The sequence below is a fragment of the Hypomesus nipponensis genome, chromosome 13 (assembly GCF_054491055.1).
Source record: "Hypomesus nipponensis isolate SF chromosome 13, ASM5449105v1, whole genome shotgun sequence".
Taxonomy (NCBI): domain Eukaryota; kingdom Metazoa; phylum Chordata; class Actinopteri; order Osmeriformes; family Osmeridae; genus Hypomesus; species Hypomesus nipponensis.
In genome coordinates, this window is record NC_140373.1 from 3899504 (window position 1) to 3918648 (window position 19145).

Below are 19145 nucleotides of genomic sequence, written 5' to 3' on the forward strand. Positions count from 1 at the left end.
TGTGCAATAATCGCGTCATCGTATTTTTCTCAAACGCAGCTGACGATGTAAACAAAAAGATAGACGTGGGTTAAAAATCGAACTGTCCCGTTTTCGTTAATGATTGCTATTAATTAGGCGCCTCAATCAGACATGGGGCTTCCCGTTACTATTAAAGTAAATTTCAGGGGAATTGTAAAAAGATTTGTGGCACCTGATCTGGACAAATCGGAGTGGGAGTCGGTGGAAGCCTGGGTAAGCAGAGCTGGCGCAGTTTGACGCTTGCCTTTCTCTTGGTTGTCTGCATGTAGGCCCAAGCTATAGAAACATTGAAGGACGTGTCTCGAATTTTTATTTTATTTGTTGTCACATTTTCCACACATTGCCGGATTTCAATACAATCCATCTCTGTTTATAAACTTTTGCAATCTAGGTCAACGATGTAACTTACGGTTTACCAATCTCGACTTTACTCGAGTCCGTAACCTAGTAGCTAGCTAGCTATATTGTATGCTCGTATTTGCTGCTCTTTTTGTTGACCCACTCATACGGTATGCATGAGGGACTGTAAAACCGTTTACATATCATTAAATCTTCAGATTAAAGCGTCATATGGCATCAGCCACTTTCAAGTGAAATATTTTGATGAAGACAACGAGGAGGTGAGTGTCTGGTTTATGGATGAAACTGCCATAACTGTTTTCTCACCTCTTGGACAGATCACTTGTACAGTATTAACTATAATACAAATGCATGGGACAACAAAGTACTTTTAAATTCAAACGTCAAGTTTGTTCATTTAAGATACAACGTAAGATATTCTGTAATAATGTCTTGAAATAAACATTGTCTTTTTCAGATTTCCATTAACAGTCAAGGTATGTGTACAGTGTATTCACTCCCTTTACACAATTCGTTTTTTTTAATGGGGTTTTATCCAAGAGGAACGTTCACTCAATCAGAAGAACTTATGTTTGTGATTGTCTATTTTTTCTCCAGAGGAATATGAAGAGGCTGTCAAGGTAGTCACATCACAAAAGAGCAAACATACATGAGATGTTTTCCTGAAGGTTACCTGCAAATGACCTGTCATTGGCATGTTGCACATGATCGTTGCAGAGTGCTGAGAAGCAGGGGAACCAGTTGCACATGAACATTTACAAGATGAAGGGCCAGGCTTGCGGTGGGCCTCCGAAGACTGAGGTGAAGGAGCTCAAGGGGGATCTCCGGCCTGCGCCACCGTACCCCTCCAGAGTCAAGACAGTGGACAAGGGAACACAAGTCACCCCTGAGAAAGATGCGGTCAGTTATTTTTGGGGGTTGGAGGATAAATTGCTATTAAATGATTATTCGGGGGGATTTTTGTGTCGTGTAGATGAGTGAGAACACTTTCTGGTTGTTTAGGTTGCTGTAAAGGACAGCAAGGTCACCAAACCAGAGGACGAACCTCCACCAGTGTGGTTCAGATCCTACATGGAGAAGGTGAGTCATGTGTTGAGAAGCGGTAAACAAAAATCTGCTCTGCGACTACACGTCAGTGTAGTCAGTGACATGGTTTCTGGTCCCCTCCCTGACAGTTCAAAGACGAGGTGGTGAAAGAGGTGGTGGAGAGGATGTGTAATGACTTCTCGGGCCAGTGCTGCACCCACAAAGTCCCTGATGGGCCTTCAGAAGAGCTCGGGGCGGTGGGAGGCGATGTCGCCCAGGGGTTAAAAGTTGGCTCGTCCACTAACGGGGCCTGTGGCTACACCCCTGCCTGCAGCAGCTGCAAGAAGCTAACCTCAGAGGGAGCGTATAAGTGCAGGTGAGGACAGCATCACAGCACCAGGGCTCACTGCGCTGCCAGAAGAAAATTGCACTATGCTGTCATCAAGACAAACCATACTTTATAAAAAATAAAAAAATAAAAAGGGAAATGTTTTTCATGAAAATGTAATTTGTGATGTGTTTCACGTTGTCTCTAATCTGTATTTGCCATGTTTGTCTTTTTTTACCTCAGTGTTTGTCCATCCTGCATTCTATGCGAGTTGTGTAGACATAGCCATGACCCCAGCCACAACCTGGTGAGAACCAAGACCCCGCTTTCCATTCCTGAGCACGGGATGTCAGGAGAATTTAGGTAAAACAATTGGATAATCTATCCCTTTATTCAACATTCAGCCTTATTCAATAACCATTCTTGAACCCTATTTTTAATTAAAGAGTTCACCATTCCTGTAACATCTTTTGTTTTGGCCCAGGTTCCCTAGGCGAGGAGACAGGACAGTACGCAAGGCAGAGCGACAGCGCCTCAAAGCTGAGAGGAGGCAGCTCAAGGCGGAAGTGAAGGAGATCAAGAAGAAACTGAGGCTGGAGAAGAGGGGCCTGCAGTGGAGCGGCCCCACCACCTCCACAAGCAGGCCCAGCATGGCAGCCTCTACCCAGGCTCCAGCCCTTGACCCTGCCCCAGAGCCAGCTCCAGGCCCAGCACCAGACCCCCAGCCCTCCAGCCCAGAGTAAGCGCCACCTCGGGAAGGCGTCTGAGAGTGCTGGGTGCTCTAGACCCAGCATGGAGACAAAGTCTTTTCTCAAGAAAAAAAAAAAAAAAAATGCCATCTGATCTTTGTAATAGTCTGTATGAGTTTATCGCTGGCTGATGGTGGATTTTGGAACTACCTCATTTGAAACTGCTGCTGCTTCATAGATTTTCTAATTGCTTTTGAGCTGCAAAAAAAAGGATCCTGCTTTTTTGATTCGTAGCGAAACAAAGAGGTGGGTGTGAAGCCAGGGCTGTTTTCAACAATGCTCTGTACACTTGAAACTAGGGGTCCCGAGGTCTCCCACTCCACCTTGGTGCCCACAATGGCTGCCTTGTTTCTGGATGAAAATCTGCCCGACGGGACCCGTCTTGAGCCTGGCACCAAGTTCATCAAGTACTGGAAGATGAGGAACTCTGGCACCATCAGCTGGACCTCAGAGACCAAGGTACCTTCCAGGAAGACAGGCTGTCCCTTCAACCGATACTGTTCCTCCAGTGTCAGTCTCTACCTCACTACCACCTCACCTGAATACTAGAAGTTAACACCTAAATCTGAAGGATTCTATTTACCTATCGCCACTTGCGCTTTCCGACACATTTTCAGAATGTTAGTCCCAAGTGCTCTCTTCAAGTGCCGCTGTTTGGCTCGATGTCCTTGTGCCTGTGTCATTGTGTGTGTGTTTGTTTTGTGCATGTTTATCTGTACTGTGTGTGTGTCTCTAGCTGAAGTTCATGTGGGGTAACCTGGGCCTGGCATCAGAGGAAAAGCGTGAGGTGGCAGTGCCCCTGCTGCAGCCAGGTCAGATGGGCGTGGTCAGTGTGACCTTTCTCGCCCCAGTGATGGAGGGCACCTACACTTCCCACTGGCGTCTAGTGCACTGTGGGGGCCAGTTTGGTCCCAGAGTGTGGTGCAGTATCGTGGTGGACCCCAGCACCTGCTGTAGCAACAGCTACGGTCCTCAGAGCAAAAGGCTGGCAAGTCAACCATTTTCTTTTCAGATACACAAAAAATAATCAGTGTTTATTTTTTTTACTTGTTTTTTTTTTTCTAATGTAAATGGGGTTAACATTGAACCGGGATAATTTATGCCGGTCACCACGACATATAAGATGAATCAGATGAATCAGATAGTTACTAGGATTGTAGCAAAAAGCTAATGGACTGTAGCCCTCCTGAAACAGGTTTGGGTAGCCCTGGGTTACATGAGCATGTAACATATTTTGTGACAGACATGCTCATGAGATGCTGTTGTGTGATCTAGAAGGAGGACCTGAGACCTGCGGAGACAGACATGCCCCTCCTTAGCTCCAGAGACAGTGGTACGGGCCGGTCTGGAAACCTCCAGAGAGACTACTACTTTCCTTCTGTGGACCTGCTCACTGCACAGGTGAGAGGGGTGCCGTCCCTGACCATGTCAACCCAAGTTATGTTTTTAGATTTTTTATGTCAGAAATGTTTGTTTTATCTGAAAACATAACTAGATACTAATAACACAAAACATCATCTGTATGGTGAAATACACAGCAGTTTTTTAGTGCTGCGCTCACTGTCTCACTGTGTTGTTTATTGTATTTTCAGGATCTGCTGTCCTTTGAGTTACTGGATATAAATATTGTGCAAGAATTGGAGAAGGTTCCAACCAACACTCCAGTCGGTGAGATACTGTATACCACACATAATACACAATAATATAAATACATAATACATGCCTGCAATATATATATATGTTTAGCTATAAACACATTTGACTATGTTTTTCAACTTGTAACATGGTGTCTGTTTGTGTGATTGTTAGATTTGACCCCCTGCATGTCCCCTCTCCCTCACGATGGCCCTGCGCTGGAGAGACCAGCCCCTGCACTGATGACAGCTGACTCTGAGGTCCAGCACTTACTTGGTAAGATGGCAGGCGACAGCCCAATACACTTGGCAAAATAAACATGACCTGTTGAAGCCCTATATTTCAACAGTATCAACCGAACTCTAACCGGCAGTTACCCCCCTGGCTGTGCTGTGTGTTCAGGAGCCAAAGCAGGGCCCCAGAGTGAGCCTGGTAACCACGAGGAGGTCGACGAGGACATCAGCGGAGCCCAGTTCCTCTGCGAGACCATCATCCGTTCTCTGACCCTGGAGGAGGCTCCAGACCACAAGCCCCTGCGGAGGGTCCAGCCCAGCCTCCGCATGCCCAAAGGTCAGACGCCCACCTTCTGTCCGGCGGACCTATGTCAGAGATCAGAGAGATCATTCGGTGGAGTTGTGTGCCGTGATTGTCGTTTCATCGGCAGACTCAACATACAGTGTCTTTTATTTTGAAAAGCTCTCGCAGCTATAACACAGGGGACAGGCTTCATGAGGAAAGTGGTGGAGAGGAAGGAGAACGGGGCGGAGGTGGATGGGGAGATGAGAGGCCAGAAGCCAGCTCGGAGGCTTCCTCAGATCCAACTGCTGCAGGAGACTGTCCCAGGTAGGGGAGAACAACACCACCCCTGCCTCACATTGTACCCATCTATATATGTAGACACAGTATTCATCTATTTTGGAGTCTTTGGTCTTGAAACGTCTTGTGTATGCTGTTAACAAAGACAGTCGACCACTTGGAAAACATGACGTTCCGACTGTATCAAACCTTCCGGGTTTTTCTTGTTCTGTTTTCGTTAGAGGCGCATTTAATCCCAGAGATTGACGCACGCAAAGACCTCAGTGCACTGAAGAAGGAGGAGAAGGTTTTGGGGAAAGGAGAGCGAAAAGAAGAGAAGGAGGCAAGAGAAGGAAAGAGAGAAGAGGAGGAGGAGGAGGAGGCTGAGGACTGGGACGAGGTGAGCAGCCAGGCCTCGTCCGCGTCCTCCTGCGACAGCTACATCATCGTCCTGCCCGACTGCTTCGACACCAGCAGGCCATTGGGCGAGTCCATGTACAGCTCCGCCCTCTCCCTCTCTGGATTGGCCGCAGCCACCACCGAAGGGGAGGAGCCTGAGCCTGAGGAGCTGGATAGGGCCACGCCGGAGGGGGAGGGGCAGGAGGGGTCAGAGGTTGCCGCGACGGCGCCGGCTGTGGACGACAGCGTCAACCAGATGCTGTGTGCCTCCCAGACCCTGGATGCTGTTCCCCTCACCCCTGAGGTGGCGCCTCCGCCTGTCTCTCTACTGCCCCCTGCTGTCCTCTACTCACCCAGGTCAGTTCTGCAAGACGGGCATCATGACACAACTGTCATACAGTCAAGTCCGGGGGGGGTTTATTTTGATCGAGTTCACCATTAGAACCATGAATCTAAAGTCTCAATAACTTCCTGCACATGTGCCTTGTGTCATGCCATGTTGTTTTTTTGGTCTCAGGTCGGAGGAGTTGTACGTTGCAGGGCCCAGTCCGCCAGTGTCTGGGCCTATTGAGCCATGCCAACCAGCCGTACACTTGCATGGTGAGTGTTGGCCTTGGTTTGACCACAGGAAGCCTCTCACAGGAAGTTTTACTGAAGGAAATGTGTGCTTCTTGTTTTGGCTACCCGCAATGCTTTGGGGCTATCTTGTTGTTATTATCAGTGACCTATGCTCTTTCTAAAGTTCTCTCTTGAAAGTCGCTTTTGATAAAAGCGTCTGCTAAATGAATAAATGTAATGTAAAATGTAAACAGCTGACCACTGTAATAGAACCTCAACCTACTGTAAAATAAAGTCATATTCTTTGCGGTTTCTACATTTAGCTTACAGTGTACTTTCAGTTTTGCGTGCATCAAAGGATGAAACCTATGTTCATCCTTTTTGTGTAGAGAGGAACTCACTGTACTTTAAAGAATGGTTGCCGCAGAAAAACATCTTTGCTCACTGCTGTGTGTGTGTGTGTGTGTGTGTGTGTTCTGTCTCTTTTCTTTCCTAATGTCAGTATCAGGTCCAACCAGACCAGCAGGCTCAGTCAGTGCATTTCAAACATACAACCCCAGGGCCTGCAACTCCCTGCAACCTAGGTATGAATCCACTGACATGTCCCTGGTTCCCCAAAACAGTCTTCAAAACCAAAACCAAAACACACACTTGCTTCAGTGGGGATATGCATTCCGAAATAAACATATTTGACATCACATGTTGCAGCTACTGTTGTGCGAAACAGCGGTTAAGCACATCCTCCTGTGTTTTGGCAGGGGTCAGGGGGGAATCACAGAAGGACTGGTCAAGGGGGCCCTCTCTGTGGCTGCGTCCGCATACAAAGCTCTCTTCACTGGGCCAAGCTGCTCCACCCAGGTATGAACTGTGTTCTTGTCACGTGTGTCAGTGTTGGCGAGGTGAATTTGACAAGAATTACATTTACATTTAGTCACTTAGCAGACGCTCTTATCCAGACTTACAGTAAGTACAGGGACATTCCCCCCCGAGGCAAGTAGGGTGAAGTGCCTTGCCCAAGGACACAACGTCATTTAGGACGGCCAGGAATCGAACCGGCAACCTTCTGCTTAATAGCCCGATTCCCTAACCGCTCAGCCATTTGAGAATGAGCTGGTATGCTGCTTACAACATGCCGCACTCTGAAACCAATGAGCCGTTTGAATCCCCCATGGGTTCAGGAGTCTTTAGTGTGCAATAAGGGAGTCAGATGGCTGAGCGGTGAGGGAGTTGGGCTAGTAATCAGAGGGTTGCCGGATTGAACCCCGCCATGCCAAATGACGTTGTGTCAAGGCACTTCACCCTACTTGCCTCGGGGGGAATGTCCCTGTACTTACCGTAAATTGCTCTGGATAAGAGCGTCTGCTAAATGACTACATGTAAATAACCCAGAGGGGTGTCTGTAACTGCTCGTCTCCTGCTCCCCAGCGCGGCATTGACCCCGCCAGCCAGAGCCCCTCCATGATGGCTGTGCTACAAGAGATGGGCTTCAGAGACCAGAGGCTTAACCAGCGTCTCCTGAGGAAGCACCGCTACAATCTGCTGCACACCGTCAACGCGCTGGTCCAGCTGGCCGAGGCTGAGGAGAACCAGGGGGGAGGAGCCACGCAGTACTGAGGGGGTCCCCCCTCCAACACTCCCTCTCCCCCTGAAACTAACCCAGCTGCTGCAGCCCCTTATCTGGACACTCATTTAGGCCTAACATCTACAAACTAGCGTTGGCATTCAATAGAAATTTATTTTTGTGGCTTTAGGTCATAGAGGTTGTTAAGGAACACGGAGGCAAATCTGTGTAGCAGTGAAGGGTTTACTGATAGTTCGGCTGAAGTGTGTAGGAAGTCAAAGTTTTGTGTGTCGTGTCTGTCCTCCCTGTTGACAGGGCTAAGCTAGCTTCTCTCCTCGAGAGAGAGCGGGGGTGAATGTTATACTGAAATGCTTTATACAGTCTCTTCTTCTATACTTCTGTTTTCTGATTGATAGACTCAAGGGAAAGCACGTAGGTGGGATGAGAAATTTACTGATATTTCTGATTCCTGTGATTACTCTCTTAGATAGCTATAGTGGTGAATCTGCCTAAACAATGCAATCTTGTATCTATCAAAGTACTGTTATCGTAGATGTCGACTTGTGGAATGTATCAGGAACAGTGGCTTCAGACGAGGAAAAGAAACTGACTGTTGACACTGACTGAAGTTTTCTACAGCTTTTTAGGAAACGCCTGCATGTCAGGTACAAGTACAGAGACTATTCATGTTCCTGTTGTGTCAGGAGGATTGGAGTCCTGGGTGGTAATGTCTGCTTGCATCTTTCATACACCTTTTCAAGTCAATCATGTTTTAGATACCACACTAAAATCCTACACAGACCTCTTTTAAGAGACATTCCTCAATTTCTTAAAGGAACCAAGTTTTTCTTTATGTATGTCATTTTTTTTCTTTTTTTTAAAAAATATAGTCACTGATTAAAACTTACTAAAAATGTGTATGGTGATTTTGCATTGGTAATCGTGAGTGTATCGATTATATCCATTTTATGCCTGTTATGTTCCATTATCCTGTGTGTGTTTGTGTGTCTTGCTTCAAGAGAAACTGGAGGTTTGTAAGTGGGAACATGTGATTGTTTGTCTGTTGTCATAGTACACTCATAGGATCATGCTTAAGAGAAATGCTGAATTTATTTACATAGCTTGGTAGTGGATCTCCTTTGATTGTCAAAGTACACTGCATTTGTCAATCAGCCAATAAAATGATTGCACAGCTTTCTCTATGACTGAAATTACATGACCGTCACAGTTGTTTTTATTGCATAGGGTCCTGTACATTCTGTACTTGAAGGAATTGGCTTGTTTCCTGTTAATGTATACAGAATATGAGATCTGAAAGAAGATATTACAAGCTAGTTTACGTTATCAGCAAAAACTAGAACTGTTGGAGAGTGGTAAGATGAATGTCTGAATTTGAGAAGACGGATAAATAGGTTTGTGCATTTGCAGAGAATATAATCAACAGTTTGACTGAAACCTTAATCAATGGAGATATTAATTAAATGTTTCAGAATAATGTATGTGGACCAGAGCATCAAAATTACCAAATTGTTGATTATACTAGATATAGACGTAAAATAAACATGTAAACGGTTATTTTTATGCCATTACTATATTTTATTAAGACTACCACCAAGTGGCAGCACAAACTATTTGAGGAATGCAAACGCAAAACAATCAGAAGTAGGAAGTGACCATATCCGCACATTTCCAATTGTTGCGAATGTGAAATACTGTTTGTTTTCGTATTGGCGCGGGTATATTATTCCGACTTTAGTCATTTCATGGTAGGCTACATTTGTTATGCATGTTGTCATTGTGATAAAGACCTGATGCCAGAATCAAAAGGAAGGTAAGTGCGCACTTTCGAACAGATCCCAAAAGCATTGGCCGATAGTTTTATTCAGTCAGCAGATTTTCCGATTATTGTGTCATCGATTATTCAACCCAGCCATGTATTTTAGCAGTCGATGCTGTACATGAAAATGTTGTCAACGTTTTACATTTAGGTACGGGTTGGTCTTTTCTAAATATAGTGTAACACACGTATTCCCTAATTGCCTAGGGCTACAATGGCCTATACATGTGCTAAATATTTCAGTGACATATTTTAAGGAATACATTTTAGCGGCTAATTCCTGAGCTGTTCCGTGGGTCAAGCCTACATGAATTATAAGCAACATCCTTCCGTCAAAACTGTCTACGTCTGTGGATCTTACTTCGTTTGCCCTCCTTCTGTTTCCACAATGCAGAAAAGGGATTTCTCTCGCTGGTTGATGGACCGTCATAAAGAGCAGGGCAATACCCTCACATTAGAGCAAAGCAGATACGCCTTCCCTTTGACCCAGTCAATGGATATACAATTACAGTGGATTACATCACACCAACTGTGCATGGTTAGGAGATAGACTTCTACTCCAACATAAGGTATTGAGCCAACTGCCGTTGATCTTCAAGAGGAAAAAGGCATTTTGCAAAGTAGTGTTCTTCTTGGAGGAGAACGGTTAGGCAGGTTGTAGTACTTGGTTGCCCATAATGGTGTGTTTGTGTCAGCTCATCCAGAAACACAGGGAATATGGAGGACCATGATGCGGAGAAGAACATCATGGGACACCAGACTTCGTATGGAGCCATCAATGGTGACATTACGGGGGACACCTGCCCAACTTGTCGTGGCATTGGACGCATTCCAAGAGGTGTGGTATCCACAAGACTGGCAAGCACTTTAACACTGTATCACACAAAGCATATGCTCAGTATAGATTAATAGTATTTATATGTTTTAGTTCAAATTGATTTGAGTATTATTTTCCTGAAATGTTTTTATTTATTTATTTACTTTTAAGTCTGATGCATCCGTCGCACTAGAATGCGTTTCAACCAGATTGAGAAGTGAAAGTGGACCACTTTCACTTCTTTGTTGGTAAGTAACCCCAGAATGTTTGACAATTTCTGCACTGTGCTTGCAGGACATCAGGACCAGTTGGTCGCCGTCATCTCATGCAGTGACCAAAGACTGAAACCAAGACACACGTGAGAGACCGCCTGCCACCAATGTCTACATCAACTCCGAATTCAAATCATATGTGTGTTTAGCCAGTTGTGTTATATGGCTTATTGTTAAAAAGCTGTTTATTTTGTTTATCTCCTATCCTAGGAAACTATACGTGTTCATCTCAGTGGCCTTGAGTATCTTCTTCAGTTTTTTGATCCTCTTCTTCCTCTTCCCTCGGAGTATAACCATTCTGCCTGTGTCTGTGAAATCAGTGATGGTCTACTTCACGCCAGACACAGTGGAAATGCAGGTTACTGTAAGTTCCGGACACAGCCCTTAATGCATGATGTAATTGAATAACGTATTTACTTGTCTTAAGATCATGTGACTAAACAACATGTTTTTTTTCTAGAATGTCCTCAACATCAGCAACAATAACTTTCTTGAAGTTAAAATCCTTGACTTTGACGTTCAAGTGCTGATTAATAAAATGATTCAGGGAAGGATCAAGATATCTAACATGACATCGCTTAAACCATCTTCACAAAGAGCGGTTCGTTTGAACCATTGCTAAGTAGTTTAGATCAAATAAATGTTCACAACAAAAACAATAAAGAACAGTTGGACGTTAGATTATGGAAATTATTTTCTTTATAACCTCTGATGAAAAGATTGTCATTTCCATATTTTATCCTACAGTATACAATTACCATACCTGTTGTGCTTGATGACGCAGGCATGAAGTAAGAACACTTTTGCATTTTAACTATATAGTAATATAGTTATCGATATAATTATATTTAGCTGACTAAAACTAAGAATTGTAAACGCATAACCATGACATGAACAGCTTTTTTTTGGCTGCGACAACAGTAAAAGAAGTGGACTGCTTTAGTACTACCAACTGAATAAATCAAAATACTCTTAAGAATGATATGCATAATATGAATCTCTGTTTCAGTAATTACTGCAAGTCCAGCTCCTTCAAGATCCACACATTGTTTTTGCATTTGCAGTAAGTATTTCACATTCTTGGGCTCTAATTTTCTTATAACTTGATCACACAATTTAAACAAAACTGAGCAGCTATCGGTTGTACCAACTATTGTACTATTGTACTATTGAGCATTGTACTACATCCCACACATATCACGCCCCTTTGACGCACTGTGCCATTCCTATGCAGTAAAACTAGTCACAATGTGACACATCCTCCAATCTTAACCATAAACCAACTCAATTCACAGGTTTATACTTTTAACCCTAGATAGGGATCAGACATTGACCTGGTCCAGGCAGTAAAACTATTGTTTCATTGGTCATTGTAAGTCTTTAACATGTTGTTTTTCTCTGCCATCCACAGAATGACCATGAATGTTTCTTACCTAGCCCACTCAGAGCAGTTGTCAAGGGATACGTTCGAGTACGTAGACTGTGGAGCCAATACCACCACACCCCATCCCATAATGAGCTGATGAAACTGAAAGCTGTCAACTAGTGTCTTGCGTCAGCGGTGTACCCAATGTATCAATTGTCTAATCCAATGACAAACCAGAGCTTTGAGTAAATATGTCAGTTTTATTTCATGCCAAACTGTGAAACTATTTGAGTGTTCTACTGAAAGGAATTTGTTGTGTTGAAGGGATGCAATAATAATGGAAGCCCCCTTTGCACTTTGGATTTGTATTATTGGAGAGGCAGTGCATTTTCAATTATGCCAAGTTTATATCCTGTGTGCCACTCTTTAACATATTGTTTTAGACTTTTTTCAATGAATGCTGTATTTTTTTTAATGCTTTCTTAATGATTGTTTACTGTTTGCCAATGTTTACTGAACTACTGTTCTTCATACAGTTTAAAGGTAATAGTTTTAAATGTACAATGATGTGCTTCTGGTAAAAAGCAAATGATGTGCCTAAACTTTGCACTAGCAGTCATTTTGGGGTCGTTTTTGAGTAACTGGGTCTATGATGTATTTTTGCACACTTCAATGCTGTCACTTTATTTTCATGACCAGGTGCAATGAGCACCAAAATAGGCGGGTAACATCCACATATTCTTTGAAGCTGATAACAGTGAAAATATCTCTGTAACATGGTAAAGAAATTAGGTCTAATTTGACTTGATACAAGAAATATCCACATCAGTGAGAGGAAGACTCTTTACCAAAGAATATCATTGTTTAGATTTCTTCCATTGTTGTTTAATTTTGTCCTTTGATGAGGGCATTCTTTCTGCCTGTCAGTGAGGCAGAAAACAACGGACAAATCAGAGTAAGCATTTCATTGTCATGGAGAGTCGTTCACGACAAGGTAGCGTGTGGTCATGAGGTATTAGGGTTTTGGACAGGCCTCACCACTGCTGGTTGTACTGAATGGACTGAAACAGATACAAACATACGTGAATAGTATATGAGATTGTCTCCAAGACATTTGCACTTTCTGTTTGCCAAATTACTTTTGGAACCGGTTTAACTGGTTAGGCTATAGGCCTACTATGCAATGGTAACTTTCTGTGTTTTTGATTTAAATCATTGAAGCGGATGCAAATACCAATCTTGTTTAATTGTTATAATTGAGTATTCAGTGTAATAAATAAAAAAATACTCACAGAGTATCTGTTGTCAATCTTGGCTTTGTACGACTTTTTGATGTTATGCTGACATGAGCACTTGACCTCCTTATCTGCTTCTAGAAAGACAAGTTAGATAAATGTGCCTGAACTCTGTAGAATTGATATTAAAAACTTACTAGTAAAGAATATGAATGAAAGAATCCCCAGTCTACCCAGTTAATGAATGAGTCCTACCTGAGTTTATGGGTTTAGGGGGCAAGACTGTCGCAGTTGGCACCACTGCTTTCCTCTCCTCTACAGTGGCTGGTGTTGCTGTCTCCTGTATGTTGATAAGACAGTTCTCATCAACCACCTCTACAAACCGCTTTGTGATGCGTCTCGTTTTACCATGTGTTTTTTCCGCTGTTGAATTAGGGGTGAATGAATTGGCTGCTGTAAAATCGGAGTTTCTAGGCTGTGTCATTTAGAGCGGTGGGAGAGCGTCTCTTCAATAGTCATCAGAGGTCCCAGTCGCCCCCTTTTCCACATGTCATAGCTGATGATGCAGAAGTAGCCTAACACCTACCCTACCTCGTGACTGGTGGGTTCACGTCGCCCTCCAAGATTCCATCTCCGGCGTGCCTCCCAGTGCATGGCTGTCATTGTGCCCCCCCTGGTGGAGAGAACAGGATGTGACCTCAGACCCTGGGGGGGGGGTACCACACAGTCATTGATCATGCCCACACCCCTCGGTGCCCGTTGTAATGCAACAATGCTTGACAGAGGCTAAGGGTGCCGCATAACAGTATCAATTGTCAGATAATCCTATACTGGGTCAAAAGTATTGCATCTGACCTGTGACAATCGACTTCTTGTCATGTGAAATGAAGTTTATTAAAATAAATGTTTATGACTGAAAGTACTTCTTTGTTAATAAAGAAATTGTAAAACGAAGTTGATGGTTTTTTTTGGTACTATTCTGTAGAAATGGGTGGTACTTGCCAAAGTGTGAGCGTCTCCACGCTTCAACAAGACAGTAAGCAGCAGCCGGCCTCGCGCAGACATGTGAACACGTTACAAGTCTAAACAAGTCTAGACAGTTGCAACACCGATTGTGACATCACAGAATTGCGACTTTTTGTCGAAATACACGATTGATTTTTGTTATGCTGATTCAGGGCCGTAATCATATTATATAGCCCCCCCCCCCGCCCCCATATATTGATATAAAAATCTGAATAAAATATAAATGTGCTACTCTACGAAAGGCAACCACGCACACTGTGCGAAATTATCATAAAACATTTAATCATATTCATAACTGAACGTAAAACGTTTTCATGGCGGACCTCAAACTCCCCATCAGATTTCGTCCCATGTTGACTCCATGGCTACGGCCTTATGCTGATTAATTCAAGTTGTCTGCAACAAGAGTAGGCCTATGCGTTATCTGCCACAGAGTGTCGCCATAGTCTTGTAAACCAAATGGAGTTGCGGCTGAAGGTGGCTTAATTGGTCAAGCTTTGTCTTGGTCATCAGTGATGTGTAGAATAAAACTGCTTTTGTCGATTAGTTAACTTTTTCTTACGTCACTTTCAGAAATTCAGGACAGACTAACACAGTAATAGTTTAACATATTATATTACTCTCAATAATTGGTAACACCATTAGTTGCAAGGTAATCAACGGATGACATTTTTATGTAAGATCTAAGAGTTACATTTGAAATTCGTTGGTTTGCTGTTTCATATCAAGATCAGTCGATTGCATCTGCCATGGTAAGATGTTAACTGAGTTCTCTATTCTACTTTCACGCGCACGATAAAGGCGGCTGGACAGCGCCTTGTAGACAAATACTCTACCAGCACGATACCAGCAGAGGGAGTAGCCAATATTTGTGGGTTGCTGAGTGACGTCACCAAGAGTTGTTGTTCTAGGTCCTGTGCGCATCTATCTCACTCTAATGCTCCGTCAGTGCGGCCAACAGCAGCGGACAGAACCCTCGCGTGCTGGGATAACCATTTATTTTTGCAAGTATGTTTCGCTGTATTTCAGTGGCGTGATGCCGTTATCGTCTATGCAAAACCCATTCTAAAAGGTATGTGCGACGTTGGAAATTGTACAGCTAACTCATGCAGAAATAATCTGCATTTTATTTGAGAATAATAGTGAAATATATCAGAAAATATCGGGTCGTCACTTTTTTATGGGGTGAATGATAATTAAAAACCAGTCTTTGGCTTCAACAGTGCATGTCAAGATTTTACTTGCAGCTGTCTTATGTTTGCCAAATTATGTGCTGCGTATTTCTGTATTTTTGTGTCACATCAACGGGATCATATTGCTCTAGCAATTCCCATACCGTTCTATATATATACATACTGAATAGATATGGCGTGTACAATATTATACTGGAAATCAATCTGCCTTGAGAAGCCCATTTTGGTTTAGCAGTCTTAAGAGGATTAGATGCTGTAGAAGGAAACGTGCAAGGAGAGCAACCTAGTCCGGCCACCCAATTAGCTGCTGTGAACTGAAGCTTCATATTACTGACCCAGAGCATTTCTGTTCCTTATTTTTAATTAAAAAATGATATCCCTGTCATGACTGAGCTTACACCTGATGGCTACTAAAACCAACACTCATGTATACAGATATACATTTATTAAATGAGTCTGACAACTGTGTTGTCAGTTTCATGTGCAAGATATATATAATCTGTAGATAACTACTCGTATTAATGGGACTTTAATTGCAAGGAGGAATTCACATGGACTATTCTGATGAGACTAAAAACACAGTTGTTTCAGTGTGTTGAGCAGTGTCTTGATCAGTAGTCATTAATCTGTGTTGACATATTGGTTTATCTATCTAAAGTTGACCACCTATAATGATAGCATGTCAAAGCCCCCAAGTGCAGTTTAATGGAGGAGCCCCCCCCCCCCCCCTTGTCTTCCTCAGAAACGTTAACTAAGCTTTCTATTTGTGTTTTAAGGTATAAGGTGTAGGGTGTTCAAGGTGTGTTCAAGCCTGCTGACCTCCAAATTTTAAGAAAGTGCAAATGCCACAACCATTAAAAGGGACTACCCTTTGAATCTGCTACCTCGTCTGAGCAGGTGAGTAACTGCCCTTCGCCATGGGGAACCAGCTGACCGAGATGGCTCCCAACACTTCCTTCCTGCCTGGCTTCCAGTCCCTGCATGTGGTGGTCATCGGCCTCGACTCGGCTGGCAAGACCTCCTTACTCTACAGGCTGAAGCTGAAGGAGTTTGTCAAGACGATTCCAACCAAGGGCTTCAACACGGAGAAGATTAAAGTGGCGGTTGGCAGTTCCCGAGCCATCAGCTTTCAGGTGTGGGATGTAGGAGGTCAGGAGAAGCTGCGGCCCTTGTGGAAGTCCTACACCAGGCGAACTGACGGCATGGTGTTTGTGGTGGACTCCACCGAGGTGGAGCGCATGGAGGAGGCCAAAGTGGAGCTCCACAAGATCACTCGCACCTCAGAGAACCAGGGCGTGCCCGTGTTGGTGCTGGCCAACAAGCAGGACTTGGCCTCGGCCCTCTCTGTGGGCGAGGTGGAGAAAGTTCTGTCTGTCCACGAACTGAACGCCTCCACACTGCGCCATGTTCAGAGCTGTAGCGCAGTGGACGGACAGGGCCTTCAGACAGGTCTGGAGAAACTCTACGAGATGATCCTGAAAAGGAAGAAGACGGTGAAACACAGCAAAAACCGGAAAAGATGAGCTCTCCATCCAGTGGCCTCTAAGGAGATTGATCTTTTCCTGAGAAACTTTGAGCCAAGGTCCCTTTAATGGAGGAGGGGAGGCATTTTAGGGCAACAAAGGACCACTTCCAATTCCAGATGGCCCCTAGGGGTCAGGAGAAATGGATTTGACCTTAATGTGACATGAAGTATTGATACGCTGTCTTTCATACTTGTGCTAGCCGTGCAGTTGCCCTTTGTGTCCGAGGACAATGTGATGGGACAAGTAGGATGAAGGTGCCACAGATATGATCCTAAGTTCAACTCACTATCCCGTAACAAAATATTATATTTAATTGAACTTTTAACTCTAGTTTTTGTGTAGGAAAACAACTACTTTATGAATGAAGTGGAATGGTATTGGCTTACGATGGAATGCCAAGGCAGTTGAAGTGTTATTTATTTTGTTAGCTTTGGAATAACAATCCTAAGTGCATTCCCCTCATACCACAGAGGCAGAAGTTCCAGTAACATTGTGTTTCTACAAGTTGTACATTTTTGTAAAGAATGAATAAATTTAAACACTGTATTGAATATTCATCGACTCTCTTCTCTCAAGTCAATATTATTGGACACGGATTAAGGTGAAATCTGATTATAATGATTTTTAAATTTGTGCTTGTAGGTGCAATATTCCTGTGAACCCTTATTAGATAGACTAGAAAATGGCAATGGATTTTTTAAGGATATGGCAAAGCACCCATTTGGGGGGAAATCCAATTTGAGTTAGCTGTATTTAGTGCACCATGTGATAGATAAGTTATTCAAAAACCAAATCCTGCCCTCGGGTAATCAACTGAACTTGGCCTAGCTTTCCCCTGAGCAGGAATCACCTCACAACAGTCACTGCATGAGCAAATGAAAAGTTCTTCAGCAGTTGAGCCAGCACAGTAAAAACGTGTTATCACATATACCGTTGATGACATATAGGATTCAGTAAAGAACAGTTGTATACAGTATGAGAGGCTATGATTCCTAGTGGACAGAGAAAACTGAACAATGACACATTGATGTATTGACATGGCTATTAGGACATCATGACATGAGGAGCCATGCTGCTCCTGATCAGTGTTTCTATATTGTGCTTCACCTTGCTTCGTGTTAAGATTATAAACATATTAAAGGGCCGTTTTGTATCTGATGTCTCCTTCACTCCAAATCATTGCTAAGTCAGCAAACGGGACAATATGGAAATCCCCCCCCCCCCCCAACCACACCCACAACCCCTCAAAATCCATTTACTTTGACGTCCACCTCCCATTCTGCCAGCTGCTGACTTATCAGTATTCAGATCAATTAGTGGCATGCTTGTGAACAGGATCACAGCTGGGGGGGAATGATAAACATGAGTTGATGTGTGCAACTGTTAGCAACACATCCGGGGACATCTGGTTTATCCAGTAGTGCGGTTAGTTAGTTAAGTTTTGACAGCATCACTCATGGTCACACAAAAACATAACTGTTAACCAGGAAGCCTGAGGGAAGAAGTCACCTAATGTATTTTGATTGGTCAATAATAGAAAAAACGATCTGACTGTTCCAGGACCAGGATACATCAATCACTGCATGGCACGGTCAATCATGACACAGCCAAATGGCCTTGATCAATCAGGGGACAGTGATCTTTGGTGGTATTGAAAGGATCTATGTATTAAAAGTGATCTTGTAAGACGATCTGCTGAGAGCATTAGTTAATACAAAGTTAATACAACTCAGAAGAGCCCCGACCAACCAACCAACCAACACACACACTGCTGTCAGTGTAGTCAGCATAGAAGATTTCATATGCATGTCTACTTTTACAACATGCATTCATCCGTTGTCTTATGTAAAATGTTATTGGGTTTAGGATGTGCTTCATTTCGTCAGGTCCCGCTCTCCACAGTCTGTTTTGTTGTTGTTGTTTGAGTGCACTCAACCGCAGACGAATCCATGTGGCAGTTGGAACATTGGGCACGTCTATCTGTTCTATCTGCAAGTAATTAATGGTTTTGAAAGTAATTTGGAGCGTTCGAATGCTCGAGTCTGTTTCTACACCACCTGCCGATTTCGAGAAAAGGAAATCAAGCAATGCTTATTCCACCAGGACTACAAACAATCCAATGCTTTTTGTCATTAATCCATCTTTGTTTTTCTACTTACAGTAGATTACAATTATCCCATTTTTGATCTGTCTCAGATACCATAACACAAGCCCATCGCTCATTAGTTAAACTCCAAATATGATGTTATGCAATGATTACACGCTACCCTTTGCACAACAACAATTTAGATTCCATGCATTGTTTCAGGGTAGGGTGTCAGTTGGTATTCCAAGGACACAATATGCGGCTCTGAGACAATGTGACAGGTAATGAGTCATGCATTGCTGAATTACAAGGACATCCAACGCTAGCTTGACTTTAATCGCCACTGCAGACTATG

General features: G+C 43.5%; 4 protein-coding genes across 8 annotated transcripts; 3 read left to right on the plus strand and 1 right to left on the minus strand.

Moving 5' to 3' along the window:
• The first annotated feature begins 18 nt into the window (after positions 1-18).
• nbr1a (NBR1 autophagy cargo receptor a) lies at positions 19-8646 on the plus strand. Its single transcript, XM_084669964.1, has 21 exons — positions 19-234; positions 579-641; positions 839-857; positions 979-1001; positions 1099-1281; positions 1384-1461; positions 1557-1783; positions 1979-2098; positions 2220-2474; positions 2784-2943; positions 3221-3472; positions 3760-3885; positions 4077-4152; positions 4294-4395; positions 4522-4689; positions 4816-4962; positions 5157-5670; positions 5831-5913; positions 6374-6455; positions 6630-6729; positions 7297-8646. The coding sequence occupies exons 1-21, from the start codon at positions 133-135 to the stop codon at positions 7483-7485; spliced, it is 3069 nt and encodes a 1022-aa protein (XP_084526090.1). The 5' UTR covers positions 19-132; the 3' UTR covers positions 7486-8646.
• Positions 8647-9078: 432 nt separating this feature from the next.
• Positions 9079-13033, plus strand: tmem106a (transmembrane protein 106A). 3 transcript variants are annotated; one of them, XM_084671042.1, is made up of 8 exons: positions 9079-9263; positions 9965-10107; positions 10381-10444; positions 10569-10722; positions 10819-10959; positions 11106-11149; positions 11368-11421; positions 11770-12330. In XM_084671042.1, the coding sequence occupies exons 1-8, from the start codon at positions 9196-9198 to the stop codon at positions 11879-11881; spliced, it is 780 nt and encodes a 259-aa protein (XP_084527168.1). In that variant the 5' UTR covers positions 9079-9195; the 3' UTR covers positions 11882-12330. The 3 variants fall into 3 exon arrangements, with proteins under 3 accessions (XP_084527168.1, XP_084527170.1, XP_084527169.1); XM_084671044.1 differs by having other exon boundaries at positions 9080-9838; positions 11770-13033; XM_084671043.1 differs by having other exon boundaries at positions 9080-9263; positions 9664-10107; positions 11770-13033.
• On the minus strand, positions 12582-14040 carry LOC146259541 (uncharacterized). Of its 3 annotated transcripts, none has more exons than XM_084671047.1 (5): positions 13962-14040; positions 13551-13632; positions 13215-13299; positions 13017-13096; positions 12582-12785 (listed from the first exon to the last, which is right to left on the minus strand). In XM_084671047.1, exons 2-5 carry the CDS (start codon positions 13620-13622, stop codon positions 12759-12761), a joined length of 264 nt encoding a protein of 87 aa, XP_084527173.1. In that variant the 5' UTR covers positions 13623-13632; positions 13962-14040; the 3' UTR covers positions 12582-12758. The 3 variants fall into 3 exon arrangements, with proteins under 3 accessions (XP_084527173.1, XP_084527172.1, XP_084527171.1); XM_084671046.1 differs by having other exon boundaries at positions 13017-13090; positions 13551-13664; XM_084671045.1 differs by having other exon boundaries at positions 13551-13664.
• Positions 14041-14942: 902 nt separating this feature from the next.
• On the plus strand, positions 14943-17266 carry arl4d (ADP-ribosylation factor-like 4D). Its single transcript, XM_084669814.1, has 2 exons — positions 14943-15057; positions 15955-17266. The coding sequence occupies exon 2, from the start codon at positions 16096-16098 to the stop codon at positions 16699-16701; it is 606 nt and encodes a 201-aa protein (XP_084525940.1). The 5' UTR covers positions 14943-15057; positions 15955-16095; the 3' UTR covers positions 16702-17266.
• Positions 17267-19145: the final 1879 nt, after the last annotated feature.